Genomic DNA, 14,198 nt, shown 5'->3' with positions numbered 1-14,198 from the left:
GCAGCGCATACCTGGCAAGCATCGATGTAATTGATAACATCCCATCTAACATCAGGCCACCAAAAGCTCTTTTCGTCCACAGATTGCGTTTTGGCAATGCCTAGGTGACATACAGTCCGGTTAGTGTGAGCCCAGTGGATGACTCTTCCCCTTAAGGACAGGACCACATAGAGCCTGTTTTCAGGGCAATCTTCAGGGCTAGGAGTGTTATTCAGAGCCTCTTTTACCACAGTTTCAATGTCCCAAACGAAAGCAGAAATAAAACATGACTTGAGCAAAATGGTTTTAGGGTCGGACAAAGAATTATCTTCGCAGAAAATACGTGATAAAGCATCTGGTTAACAATTTTAAAACCAGGTCGGTAGGATAACGTGAAATTAAATCTCGTGAAGAATAGAGCCCATCTAGCCTGCCTAGCATTTAATATTTTAGCAGACTTAAGATACTCAAGGTTCTTGTGATCTATCCATACTAAAAACGGAGTCTGTGCCCCCTCAAGCCAGTGCCTCCACTCCACCAAAGCCACCTTGACCGCCAGCAGTTCACGGTCACCTATGTCATAATTTCTCTCGGCTGGAGTCAGTTTTTTAGAAAGATAAGCACAAGGATGTAACTTACCATCCTTGAGACATTTCTGGGAGAGTACTGCTCCTATTCCGGCATCAGACGCATCAACTTCTACAACAAACTGCTGTTTGGGATCTGGCAAAGTGAGGACTGGAGCGGAGGTACAGCTCGATTTTAGTTTCTGTTAAGCTTACTAACAAACCGGGTTCCACACAAAGGGTCTGTGTGGCGAGGTAAGATCATGCAAAGGTGAGGTTATTGAACTGAAATTTCTAATGAACTTTCTGTAGAAATTTGCGAACCCTAAGAACCTTTGTACATCCTTGCGTGACGTGGGAGTGGGCCAATTAGTCACCGCATCAACTTTGCAAGGGTCTATTTTGACTTCACCTTGAGCCAGCACGAACCCCAGAAAAGAAACGGACGCCTTGTGGAACTCACATTTCTCAGCCTTGACATAAAGTTCGTTCTCCAGTAACTGCTGCAACACAGAGCAGACATGAATGATGTGACATTGGTGTAAACAGGGCTTTCAAAGTGAAGTTGCGAGCGGCGTGGGAGCGATGGATGAGAGACGGCGAACACACCTTTACTAAGACTGGGAGGCAGCGCCGGGCGAGTTACACCACCATATGTGGATGCCTGGGCTAAGGTATCTGCTTTGACTGTTGTCCGAGTTTTTGCAAAAGCCGGCATCATTGCTGAACAGCCACCCGGCAACGAGACGGACTCCGACAATGACGAGAGGGAACCCGGCATGTTTGATGGTGACATTGCCCAGCTGTTCAATTCAGATACAGAAGATGAGGACTTCGATGGATTTGTGACAAAAGATTGATAAAAAAATAATGTGAGTGTATTTTTAAATACATAGTAGAATAAAGTTCAACCAAACTCACTGTGTTGCTTCCATTACCTTGTTTTAGCATGCGCCGAATAATACGGTGCGCCTTATGTATGGTGTAAGTACAGAAATAGACTCCGTAATTGAGACTGCGCCTTACAATCCGGTGCGAAAAATACGGTACTAATGTAAAAAAACAAAAGAAAAACAAATGTTGCGTTTTTTAATTTATGTATGTTTGTTATGTAAATATGTTTAATTATTTACTCACAATAATACTACAAAAATAAATGATCAGGAACAAAATATAAATGATTTACAATTGAATATTTAACGATTTTAAACTTTGAATTTTGTTCTTCTTGGAGTGGTGTAACGCATGATGCTGTAGCAACAGCTCCAGCAGAAACACTGGCATCTTCATTTTTGAAAGTTTCATTTGCCTGTTATTTTTCTAACCATTACACTGATGGCTGGACAGTCCTTAATTTATTATTATGAAGCCTGCCCTGTAGATCTTTTTTTTTTGCAGGCGGTCCACTCTGCCTTTGAATCATCAACAAAATCAAAATGTGTTCATATTTTCTTTCTTTTGTTGCTGTCACTTTTTTTTTTTAACTAGAATGTTGCTTACCAACGTTTGTGTTGTCTATCCTTGTAGTACTCTATTAGCCGTCGCTGTAGTCATGGACCATTTCGTACTCCTTGAACGCTGGAAGCTAGATCAATTTCACACATTCACCATCCACACACATTATTCCGTGGCGGACTAATATGCGCATTGGCCTGAGGTTCCGCCTGTGCACTCGGGACTTGCTTTGGAAAAGTCACAGGCGTTGACGAGACCAGAAAAAAACACTTCCGCCGCTTCTGCTGTGAAGAAGTAACAGTTCTTTTACTCTGTTACAATTATCTAAATGTCGCTCGCTACTTTTATTGATCAATTACTGCTCATTTATCAACTATTTCATGCGCGAGACTACGACTTCAACTTCCGCAATGGCCGCTGTTTGCGCCAATCCAATATAAGCACTAGGGGAAGTTTTTGGAGGACTACCTTTACTTGAGTCACATTGTTGTCATTTAACAGAATTCTTACTTGAATACAATATTTGGCTACTCCACCCACCTCAGGAGCGGACATCCTCTATTGCTACGCTTACGTTTAAGCAAAATTTTTGCTCATCAGATCAGCCAGTGTTGGATTTGTTGCACTGGTCTTTTGTATTTTTGCGTTGAGATGCTGCGGGCCGTGGCACTGGTTGTGGTCCAGAGTCCCTCAGATTGCTTAATTTATGTTAAAATAAAAATCTCTGCTGGGGCCCGGGGATCCCCCCAAGATCCCCCTCCCCTACAATGTTTTATTTATTTTATTTTATTTTTTTGGTCACCTTTTGCATGCGTTTGGAGTTTGCACCTCTGCCTTTAAAAATCTCATTTTGTCTTCCTTAAACCTGCAAATACCCTTATCCTTGGGTATTTCATTCTTAAACATGGCTGTAAAATGTCACAATTTATTCAGGATATTAATTGTATGATAATACACAATTCACAGAGAGCATTAATAACAGTTTGTATTGTTTGAAATGTGCATTCTCTTTTTTTTTCAGGCCGTTGAAGAGTTATTCCAAAATAATCGGGAGAGTCTTCAACACCTTAAAGACAACGTACCTGCTCATATGCCCAACCTATGTCCCAATAAGTGAGGAAACCATTGGCTAATTTTCCTTTTTCAACAGAAAACTCCTCATTCTGAATGCCATGCCAATTATACATCACACAACTGTGAACGAAGAGGCTGCTTTTACCTAGCTAAAGTGGCCTTAATGTAAATCAGTGGAACAAGACTATTGGTGATGAAGCAGTCGCGTTAAATAGCAATATGTTTTTGGTTTTTGCTATCATACATTTAACTACTATCTTTTTGCTAAAATAATGATGCCAAGATTACTAAAGTAATGTGGTTTGGATGTTTTGTCATCTTATTTTAGAGAAAATGAACCAATAACACACAAGAGCCAAGTGCCAGATGTGGAATCCACCCAGCAGCAAACTGTCAAAATCAAGAGCCATGTCAGACAGATAGAGTTTATCACTCTGACAGAGTTTGAATGTATCCCTCGGTAAGTATACCTTTAATTTAGCTGACGAGCGGCGGGTATTCAAATTATTGGCAAAACAAAAAACACCAAAACAGCGTTTGTCGTGATGAACATTTTAATTAGGCTCTCGCACGGTCTTGGCACACTATGATCAATTCACATAGCACTCACAAGGAAGCGTTCGCTCACTTGGTTTGTGATGTCACTGAATTGTGAGTTGGTCACCTTCTCAGAGGCACACCCATTGAAAGACTCGAGATAAATGTGGACATATCTTTGAATTTAGCAGGTTTTGGGGTGTTCATCACCTAATGTGAAGTACAGTTTAAGTACATTTTTACTTGCACTAAACGCAGGGGTGTCCAAACTTTTTCCTCTGATGGCCACATACAGAAGAATTGGAGGATACAAGGGCCACTTTGAAGTTCTTCAACTTTAATTTCAACACAAAACCAATCCATCAATTATATATTATTTATGTATGTTTTATAGTTATTTTGAAAAACTGCTTGATCATTGCTTTCTGTTAAAGGTGATAAAAGCAAATAGTTTAAGATTTTTTGAGGTTTTGGGGTTCCCTCTCACCCTGTATCCCACTAAAATATTTGTCTATTATGGGTACTGTGATTGGCTGGCGGCCAGTTCAGGGTGTACCCTGCCTCTTGTCCAAAATCAGTGGGGATAGGTTCCAGGACACCTGACATCCTAGTGAGGATAAGCGGTACAGAGGATGGATGGATGCTAGATTGTTAGTATTTTGTCTTTTATATCGTTGTCACAAAAATAAAAAAAACACTGGTAATAGCTTAATATATGTATATGTGCATATAATATTTAAACATTCTGAATCACTAAACTTCTGCCTTACTCAGGTATATGAAAGGACGGCTGTCATACGATCAACTCAACAAAGCAGTGGAAAACATTAATACAGCTGTTGTAGCCAAGTATAAAATTTTCCACCAGCCTTTGAAAACGCTCAACAACCATGCACGCAAGCTGTACCAGCGTTTCAAGGATCAGGAGACTAAAGACACTAAAGGTACAAAACTATCCAAGTGAATGACATCATGGGCAAAAGCCTCTCTTTTATTGTAGGAGTCTTTTATGTATGACATGCTTATTCAAGTGGTTCTTAACCTGGGTTTGGTTGAGTCTCAGGGGTTCAGTGAGTCGCTCTCAGGGGTTTGGCGAAGTCATGACACACTGGGGTCGTGTGTCTGTGTGTGCGTGCGTCAGACGGACGCGCCCGTCCATAAAAGCTTTTTCACACCGCACTTAGCAGGGCGCAATGTGCCGTCGACAAGCCCATTCATTGTGTAAGTGCGATGGACTAACGTGTCGCGTTGTGAAGCGATGCTCAAGGTGGGCGTTTGCAGTTGATGAAGAGGTCATTTAAATATCACACATTCCTCCATCTTGTGATCGGATCGGTTATTGGTTTTTTAAACTCTGATCGGCCCCAAAAATCCTGATCATGTGAAGCCTAGTGGTCGGTGCCTGTCGTGGCGGTAATCCACAAACCCATTGGTGGACACCAACGGTGAGGGATGCCGTCAAGCTGAAGAAGGAGTCCTATCGGGCCTTTTTGGCCTGTGGGACTCCTGAGGCAGCTGATGGGTACCGGCTGGCCAAGTGGAATGCAGCTTTGGTGGTCGCTGAAGCAAAAACTCGGGTATGGGAGGAGTTCGTAGAGGCCATGGAAAAATACTTCCGGACGGCTTCAAGGAAATTCTGGTCCACCATCCGGTGTCTCAGGAGGGGGAAGCAGTGCACCATCAACACTGTGTATAGTGGGGATGGGGCGCTGCTGACCTCGACTTGGGACATTGTAAGTCGGTGGGGAGAATACTTCGAAGACCTCCTCAATTCCACCGACACGCCTTCCCATGAGGAAGCAGAGTGTGGCTTCTCTGAGGCAGGCTCTCATATCTCTGGGGTTGAGGTCACCGAGGTGGTTTAAAAACTCCTCGGTGGCAAGGCCCTAGGGGTGGATGAGATTCGCCCGGAGTTCCTAAAGGCTCTGGATGTTGTGGGGCTGTCCTGGTTGACACCTCTGCAACATCGCGTGGACATTGAAGACAGTGCCTCAGGATTGGCAGACTGGGGTGGTGGTCCCCCTTTGAGGGTGTGTTCCAACTACAGGGGGATCACAGGAGTAGTGTGGTTTTCGTCCTGGCCGTTGAACAGTGGACCAGCTCTACACCCTTGGCACGGTCCTCGAGGGTGCACGGGAGCTCGCCCAACCAGTCTACATGTGTTTTGTGGACATGGAGAAGGTGCCGTGTCCCTCGAGGAGTCCTGTGGGGGGTGCTTCTGGAGTATGGGGTACCGAACCCCCTGATACGGGTTGTTCGGTCCCTGTACGACCGGAGTCAGAGTTTGGTCTGTATTGCCGGCAGTAAATTTTACTCGTTTCCGGTGAGGGTTGGACTCCGCCAAGGCTGCCCTTTGTCACCGATTCTGTTCGGAACTTTTATGGACAGAATTTCAAGGTGCAGCCAAGGCGTAGAGGGGGTCCGTTTTGGTGGCCTAAGTATTGCATTTCTGCTTTTTGCAGATGGTTCTGTTGGCTTCATCAAGCCGTGATCTCCAACTCTCACTGGAGCAGTTCGCAGCCGAGTGTGAAGCGGCTGGGATGAGAATCAGCACCTCCAAATCATTCTGCCACAGTGCCATCTGCCATGAAGGTCCGTGCAGCTCATTGGTTACGGCCATCGGACGTCTCCTTCCAAGGATATCATAGGCTCGGTGGAGAAAGCTACATGACACACCTGACTTCTGGTTAACCATCCATGAACAGGATGTGAGACGCATCTTCAAACAACAAAAGATTAACAAAGCGGCAGGCCCGGACCATGTGTCCCCATCCTGCCTCAAAGTCTGCACGGACCAGCTCGCTCCAGTCTTCACTCAGATCTTCAATAAATCTCTGGAAATGTGCGAAGTTCCATCCTGTTTCAAACGCTCCACCATCATTCCAGTCCCCAAGAAACCTGCAATCTCGGGTCTGAATGACTACAGGCCTGTCGCTTTGACATCTTTGGTCATGAAGTCTTTTGAACGTCTCGTGCTGGACCACCTCAAGAGTGTCACAGGTCCCCTGCTGGACCCCCTGCAGTTTGCCTACCAAGCGAACAGGTCTGCGGATGATGCAGTCAACATGGGACTGCACTTCATCCTACAACACCTAGACAGTGCAGGGACCTACTTGAGGATCCTGTTCGTGGACTTCAGCTCAGCGTTCAACACCATCATCCCTGAACTCCTTTCATCCAAGCTTCTCCAGCTCAGCGTCTCACCTGCCATCTGCCAGTAGATTTACAGCTTTCTGACGGGCAGGACACAGCAGGTCAGGCTGGGGGAGGCCACCTCATCCACACGCAGCATCAGCACTGGGGCGCCCCAAGGTTGTGTCCTCTCTCCGCTGCTCTTCTCTCTCTACACGAACGGCTGCACCTCAGCGAACCCGACTGTCAAACTCCTGAAGTTTGCAGATGACACCACTGTCATCGGCCTCATCAAGGACGGTGACGAGTCTGCATATCGACAGGAAGCGGAGCGGCTGGCGCTGTGGTGCGGCTGACACAACCTGGACCTGAACACGCTCAAGACTGTAGAGATGATCGTAGACTTCAGGAGGCATCCTTCGCCGCAGCTGCCCCTCACGTTGTCCAGCTGCCTTGTGTCAACCGTCGAGACCTTCAAGTTCCTGGGAATTAAAATCTCTCAGGACCTGAAGTGGGTGACCAACATCAACTCCGTCCTCAAAAAGGCCCAGCAGAGGATGTACTTCCTGCGGCTTCTGAGAAAGCAGCTCCGGCCTGCCACCGGAGCTGCTGAGACAGTTCTACACAGCGGTCATCGAATCAGTCCTGTGTTCTTCCATCACAGTCTGGTTTTCTGCTGCTACAAAAAAGGACAAACTCCGACTGCAACGGACAATCAAAACTGCTGAAAGGATTGTCGGTACCCCCCTACCCACCCTTGAGGACTTGCACGCTGCCAGAACTAAGACAAGGGCATGCAAAATCCCTCCACACCCCGGTCACCAGCTCTTCCAGCTCCTTCCCTCAGGTAGGCGCTACCGATCAATGCAAACTAGAACTAGTAGACATTCCAACAGCTTCTTCCCTCTTGCAATCAACTTCTTAAACAGCTAACCTATAATTCCATTCCAACAAGCTGGCAATTTTTTGACTTGAGTTCGTTGTTACATTTCTGTGGGGCCAATTATGTATTACTCGTGCACTCACTGTGGTTGTCTCGCCATGCTGCAATATTTGCATATAATGGCCACTCATGCCAGATTAGCATCTGCTCCATTTGCACGCTGATTGAGGAGTATCTGTAACATTTGCACAACCAACATTGTCCCAGATTATCGCACAACTCGTCACTTTAAACCGCATACACTGCTTGTAGTCTCAGCGCCCTTTGCACAATGGTCATTGCACCGGACTATTGCAATATTAGTCATTCGCACTGCTCTAAGTGCTAGAGGACTCTGCATCTTTTTGCACAATTGTTTTTTGTCAATGTCTTTATGTCTCCAAAGTGTTCGGTAAATTGACTGTCTGTTGTACTAGAGCGGCTCCAACTACCGGAGACAAATTCCTTTTGTTTTTTGGACATACTTGGCAGATAAAGATGATTCTGATTCTGATTCTTATGCATCCGTGATCTATGATCAGTGGCAGTACTTGGTAGCTACTATACAACTGTGCATTATGTGCGCAGTAAATGGCGTCGGCCATAAACAAAGGCTAAACATCGTTAAACAAAAATTAAATATATGCGGCGGGGCAGCGTTGCAGCTCTTCTCACAATAAATTCAGTACAGTGGAATCTCGATAGAACGAACAAATAGGCACAGGGGGTCGTCCGATATAGCCAATTGTTTGTTAAATTGAAGCACTTTTTTTCTTGAGACCATATGCATCCATATTACTACTATACAGGACAAAATTATTGTTTTGTAGTTTTTTGGGTGGCCTAAAACGCTCAATCCAGTACAAAGTTATTGTAAATAAATAAATAAAAAAAGCTTAAAGTTTCGCTTTTCATCCAATCTTACCATGCAGGTGTGCTTGGTCATGGTGACATTGTTGACGTACAGTACTCATCATCGGTGAGTCAACACAACGGAACAACTAGAAACAACAGCAAATTAAAAAAAAGCAAATAACTAAACACAACAGAACATTAAAAAACACAACAGCAAATGAAAAAAACACAACGACATTACGCTACCGTCGGGGGTAGGTACTGGTCGGGGATAAGACTCATTGATTGATCGACGAGAAGGACGACTTGATTGGATGCTTTGACCAGGAAGTTATTCCGTGTCTGGCATGGTTTTTGAAATGAGCGTTACTGGTGATTCAAAGGTAGCTTCTGCTATCAAATAATTTTGACTCGGAACATATGCAACCCGTCTGATTTAGTGGCTCTGCATTACATAACTACCGCGATTTAAAAGAGGTTGGGCAGCACAAACGACATCGCCCAATGAAGTCGTCCCTCTCATCCAATCAGCGATGAGTTTTAACTCCGACCAGAACCTACCTTTTCCAGTAGCTTAATGTCGTGTTTTTTGATTTGCTGTTGTGTTTAGGTACTTATGTTTAGTTATTTTCTGTTGTGATTAGTTATTTGTTGTTTTTTAATTTGCCATTGTGTTTAGTTATTTGCTGTTATGTTTTTTAATTTGCCATTGTGTTTAGTTATTTGCTGTTGTGTTTTTTAATTTGCCCTTGTAATTAGTTATTTGTTTTTTGTGTTTTGCACTTCAGGGCCACCGTGGAGTCGCTTTCATGAGTCTCGAGGAATTAGTGTGCTTCCTAGATCCTAGTGTGCTTCCTAGATCCAATTCCACTGCCAAAGGCAAATGGCTTGACAAAAAAAAAAAAAAAAAAAAAAATAGCATGTTCGAGACTCCAAAGACTTGTTTTGTATTCCTCAGAGTTAACGCCGCATCAACTCTTTGCCAGTGCTCTCTCTCTGCCAGTGCTCTCTGTACAATAGACAATAGAATCATTACACCATGGTCATTGGACGTGGCGTCAATGCCCCAAATTCAACATGGCTGCCACGTAGGCACGGGAGGCACGTCTTTTGGAATTGCATCTGTTGTATATTCGTGACCTGGATATACGGCAGTCCCATTCTCTGCCTGCATTGCGTCACAGCGCCAGTAAACAACAGCGGCCCATTCTGGACCTAACAGACTTTGTCCATGGCATTTTAAGTGACAAATGGAAACTATTTTTGGACACATTGTTCAGTCCCGACGATCCGTTTTATCCGATATCCGTTATATCGGGTCGATTTTATTGAGGTTCCACTGTAGAATTCAAATCCAAAAATTCAGATTCAGTGTTCGATTTTTGGGGGGGGGGGAGTCGACTGCCAATTACAGTCACCACCCATTTGTTCATAGCTCTAGTATCTAGTCTTCTATTCATATCTGTGGTGCTCACAGCAGTAGGCAAACAAGCAGGAAAAGCATCCATGCTCTTTCCTGGTTTGCTGCTAAAATATAAAAGATATGCAGTACCTCTTGAATTTGAAAAAAAAAAAAATTATAATAATGCCAATTATGAAGGGTTTGGTGAATGCGCATATGAAACTCACAGGTTCAGCGCCCCGACAAGGTTAAGAACCACTTTCTTATTAATTACCATATAGAGTGGGATCTCGACTTATGAGTGAGCCAACTTTTGACTTTTTCAAAATATAGTACAAGCTGTTGCTCGGCTGATTACTTTTGGCTTGTTTTGCAATCGTAGCTCAAATCATTGGATTTGAGTTACGATGCTTCAGACCCTCTACTGCTCCAGTGAAGTGAAAAAAATTTTGCAATTAAGCAGAAACCTCTTTTTTTCCCACCCAGATTAAAAACAAATTAATGAATTACCAAACACTGAGCCGTCTTAGCAGGATCCTCTTGACCTGCACTCAACCACAAAACTTGAGACAAATTACTTTCTTCAGTTGTTGTTTTTTTGTCAATTTATACCACAACAGTCAAAAGTATATTTTCAAAGATTTGGTAGTTGGTAAATTGGTGAGCCTGTGAGGTCAAAGACCTCTTATGCCTTCCCTGCCACATTCTCCTCTCCCGTCAACCTTATTTCTGGCCTTTAAGTCCTTCAGCTCACTCTTAACATTCACATCAGTTCCTCATCAGCTGATTACTGAGATGTGAGCTCCACAAAAAAAATGTGAGTCAGTTATTGACCTTATTTCATACATCGGGGCTGGGGGGAGTATTTGGACAGCTACTGATTGTGGAAGTAGTCCCACTTAAAAATATGAGAGAGAACTGTACCTTTCATAAAAGCTCCAATTCAACTGTGAGAGACAGAATGTGAAAGAAAATCCAGGAAATCACATTGTATGATTTTTAAATAATTGTATATTCTTGCGAAAAATAAATATTTGAACATCTACCAACCAGCAGGATTTCTGGCTCTCACAGACCTGTTACTTCATCTTTAAGAAGCTCTTCGATCCTCCACACGTTACCTGTATGAATGGCATCTGTTTTAACTCCATATCTGTGTAAAAGACACCTGTACACACCCTCAAACAGTCAGAATCCTACCTTTCCACCATGGCCAAGACCAGAGAGCTGTCGCAGGACACCAGGGACAAAATTGTAGAATTGCACAAGGGAATTATTTAGGGAACACAATTTTTGTTGAGTTAGGTTAGCTAGAAGAAATCTGACTGCAATTTTGGAAACAGTATTCCAATTTTAGTTTTAATCAGCATAAAAACCTAACTCAACATTTGTTTCCCAAAATGCTCCCCAGTGATTTGCATAATTATAAAAAGATAGAGGAAATACTGACTGACAGTGTCCCTCGATGTGGGGCTCCAAGCAAGATCTCACCTCGTGGGGTAACTTGAGAATGGTGAGGAATCAGCCCAAAACTGCATGGAGGGACCTGGTTAGTGACCTGAAGAAAGCTGGGACGACAATCACAAAGGTTACCATTAGTAACACACACGTCATAATGAATTAAAATCCTGCAGCACCCGAAAGGCCACCCTGCTTAAGCCAGTACATATCCAGGACCGTTTTAGGTTTGGCAGTGACCGTCTGGATATTCCAGAAGAGGATTGGGAGAATGTCATGTGGTCAAATGAGACCAAAATATAACTTTTTGGAATAAACTCCACTCGCTGTGTTTGGAGGAAGACGAATGATGAGTGGCATCCCAAGAACACCACACCATATGCACTGCGAAGCAAGGGGGTGGAAACATCATGCTTTGGGGCTGCTTTTCTACAAAGGGGACAGGACAACTGATCCGTATTTACGAGAGGATGAAGGGGCCATGTATCGTGAGATTTTGGAAAAAAAAACCTTCCCTAAGTAACAGCATTGAAGACGGAACCTGGCTGGGTCTTCCAGCATGACAATGACCCCAAACACACAGCCTGGGCAACTAAGGAGTGGCCCCGTAAGAACCATTTTAACGTCCTGGAGTGGCCTACGCAGTCTCCAGACCTCAACCCAATAGAAATCTGTGGTGGGAGTTGAAAGTCCATGTTGGTCAGCGACAGCCCAAAACATGACAGATCGAGATAAGATCTGCATGGAAAAGTTTGCCAATACCTGCTACAGTGTGTCTAAACCTGGTCATCAACTACAGAAAACATTTGAACTCTGTAATTGTAAACAAATGTTTCATTACAAAGTATTGAGGTAAACCTTTTGATTGTCCGAATATTTGATTTCCACAACATATACAAATAAATCATAAAATGTGATTTCCTGGATTTCCCCCCTCCTGGATTGTTTTTGGAAATTGTTGACGTCGTGTACTCCGGGCCAAAGAGGAAAAGAACCATCCGGATTGTTATGGACGCAATTTCAAAAGCCAGCATCTGTGATAGTATGGGGCTGTGTTAGTGCCATTGACATGGGTAACTTGCACATCTGTGAAGGCACCATTAATGCTGAAAGGTACATACAGGTTTTGGAGAAACATATGCTGCCGTCCAAGCTACATCTTTTTCATGGACGCCCCTGCTTATTTCAGCAAGACAATGCCAAACCACATTCTGCACGTGTTACAACAGCGTGGCTTCGTAGTAAAAGAGTGCGGGTACTAGACTGGCCTGCCTGCAGTCCAGACCCGTCTCCCATTGAAAATGTGTGGCGCATTATGAAGCGTAAAATACGACAACGGACACCCCGGACTGTTGAACAGCTGAAACTGTACATCAAGCAAGAATGGGAAAGAATTCCACCGACAAAGCTTCAACAATTAGTGTCCTCAGTTCCCAAACCTTCATTGAATGTTAAAAGAAAAGGTGATGTAACACAGTGGTAAACATGACCCTGTCTCAGCTTTTTTGGAACGTGTTGCAGCCATAAAATTCAAAGTTCATGATTATTTGCTAAAAACAATAAAGTTGATCAGTTTTGAACATTAAATATCTTGTCTTTGTAGTGTAGTCAATTAAATATAGGTTGAACATGATTTGCAAATCATTGTATTCTCTTTTTATTTATTTTTAACACAACGTCCCAACTTCATTGAAATTGGGGTTGTACCTGTATGCACTCACTACAGCTACATGCATGCTCCTGATGAGATACTGGCTGTTCTGCCAGATCTGAATGAGAATTGCCTCACAGTTGTTTTTGTTTCAGGTGAATATTTTGTGGTGGAAGACGATTTTCGCGAATTCACTCAGATGAAAGTGGACAAGCGACTGCAGGGAATTCTGAACATGTTGCGGCACTGCCAGCGCCTGCGAGAGTTGCGAGGAGGAGGCATTACCCGTTACATGTTCTTATGAATAAGCAACACCTAGGCTTGAGATTTTTTCAGTTGTTGTTATGAATAAACAATACTGTCTACCCGAGATTCCCTGAATTTGTATTTTCTGCCTGTTTTTGGGAGGGTTTTGTACAATAATGACCTGTCCGAATGTTCCATCCATTTAAAATCCCTCCACAGCTGATGCCTTTGGCAGCTGAGGTGAGTGGTAGGGTACAGCCTGACCTGATCACCAGTCGCAGAGCTGACACAAACAGCAACCATTGACACGACCATTTACACATGCCAACAGTTTAGCTTTTTAATTCATGCTGTTGGACTTTATAGAGAGCCACGAGCAGATAAAGAACATGCAAAAGCAACAACAAAAAGGTCCAATTGTAATGACATTTTGTAAAACCCTTTAATAAATTTAAAAAATTATTACATGAGAAATGTGGGATACATTGTGGTCCTTAAGAACTATGCCTTTCCTCAATGCATTCATGATGCTGTACAGTTAATTATGTTTGTGCGCCTTTGGGGTGATTGGTGTGTTGTGTTGTCTCTTTGAAGTAGCAAGCATAAGACTGGCACAGTTAGTGATGGGCACGGCAGTTCTTTCGAGTGTTACTGAATCATTCGAATCAGTTCTTTAAAAAGATTAATTCACCAAACCGTTCATTTCTTTTTCACAAAATCATTCAAGTACTTCCTCATTCAGATAATGATCCATCACTGAAGGACTACGCATTGTTGTTGTCACGTAAACTAGGAAAGGCGGGGAGATTTAAAAAAATAAAATAAAAGTTAAATTATCACCTACTTCTCTCTGTCAGCAAGCTCTCGAACACCCGGCTTCGGTTGTGACTCATGAACATGCGTGCAGCGAGCTCAGCTACC

General features: G+C 43.5%; 1 protein-coding gene across 7 annotated transcripts in view; it reads left to right on the top strand.

Moving 5' to 3' along the window:
• ska1 (spindle and kinetochore associated complex subunit 1) overlaps positions 1-13,395 on the top strand; it is a 29,959-nt gene extending 16,564 nt beyond the window's left edge. For all 7 annotated transcript variants that reach the window (XM_061677305.1, XM_061677309.1, XM_061677312.1 and 4 more), the window contains 4 exons: positions 3,022-3,113; positions 3,403-3,534; positions 4,386-4,555; positions 13,187-13,395. In XM_061677305.1, the coding sequence (XP_061533289.1) occupies positions 3,022-3,113; positions 3,403-3,534; positions 4,386-4,555; positions 13,187-13,335 (543 nt within the window). In that variant the 3' untranslated portion in view covers positions 13,336-13,395. The remainder of the gene's footprint in view (positions 1-3,021; positions 3,114-3,402; positions 3,535-4,385; positions 4,556-13,186) is intronic.
• Positions 13,396-14,198: the final 803 nt, after the last annotated feature.

The sequence above is a fragment of the Phycodurus eques genome, chromosome 5 (assembly GCF_024500275.1).
Source record: "Phycodurus eques isolate BA_2022a chromosome 5, UOR_Pequ_1.1, whole genome shotgun sequence".
In the NCBI taxonomy this organism is placed as follows: domain Eukaryota; kingdom Metazoa; phylum Chordata; class Actinopteri; order Syngnathiformes; family Syngnathidae; genus Phycodurus; species Phycodurus eques.
Note: the sequence above shows the minus strand (reverse complement) of the source record. Positions and strands in the feature narration are given on the sequence as shown.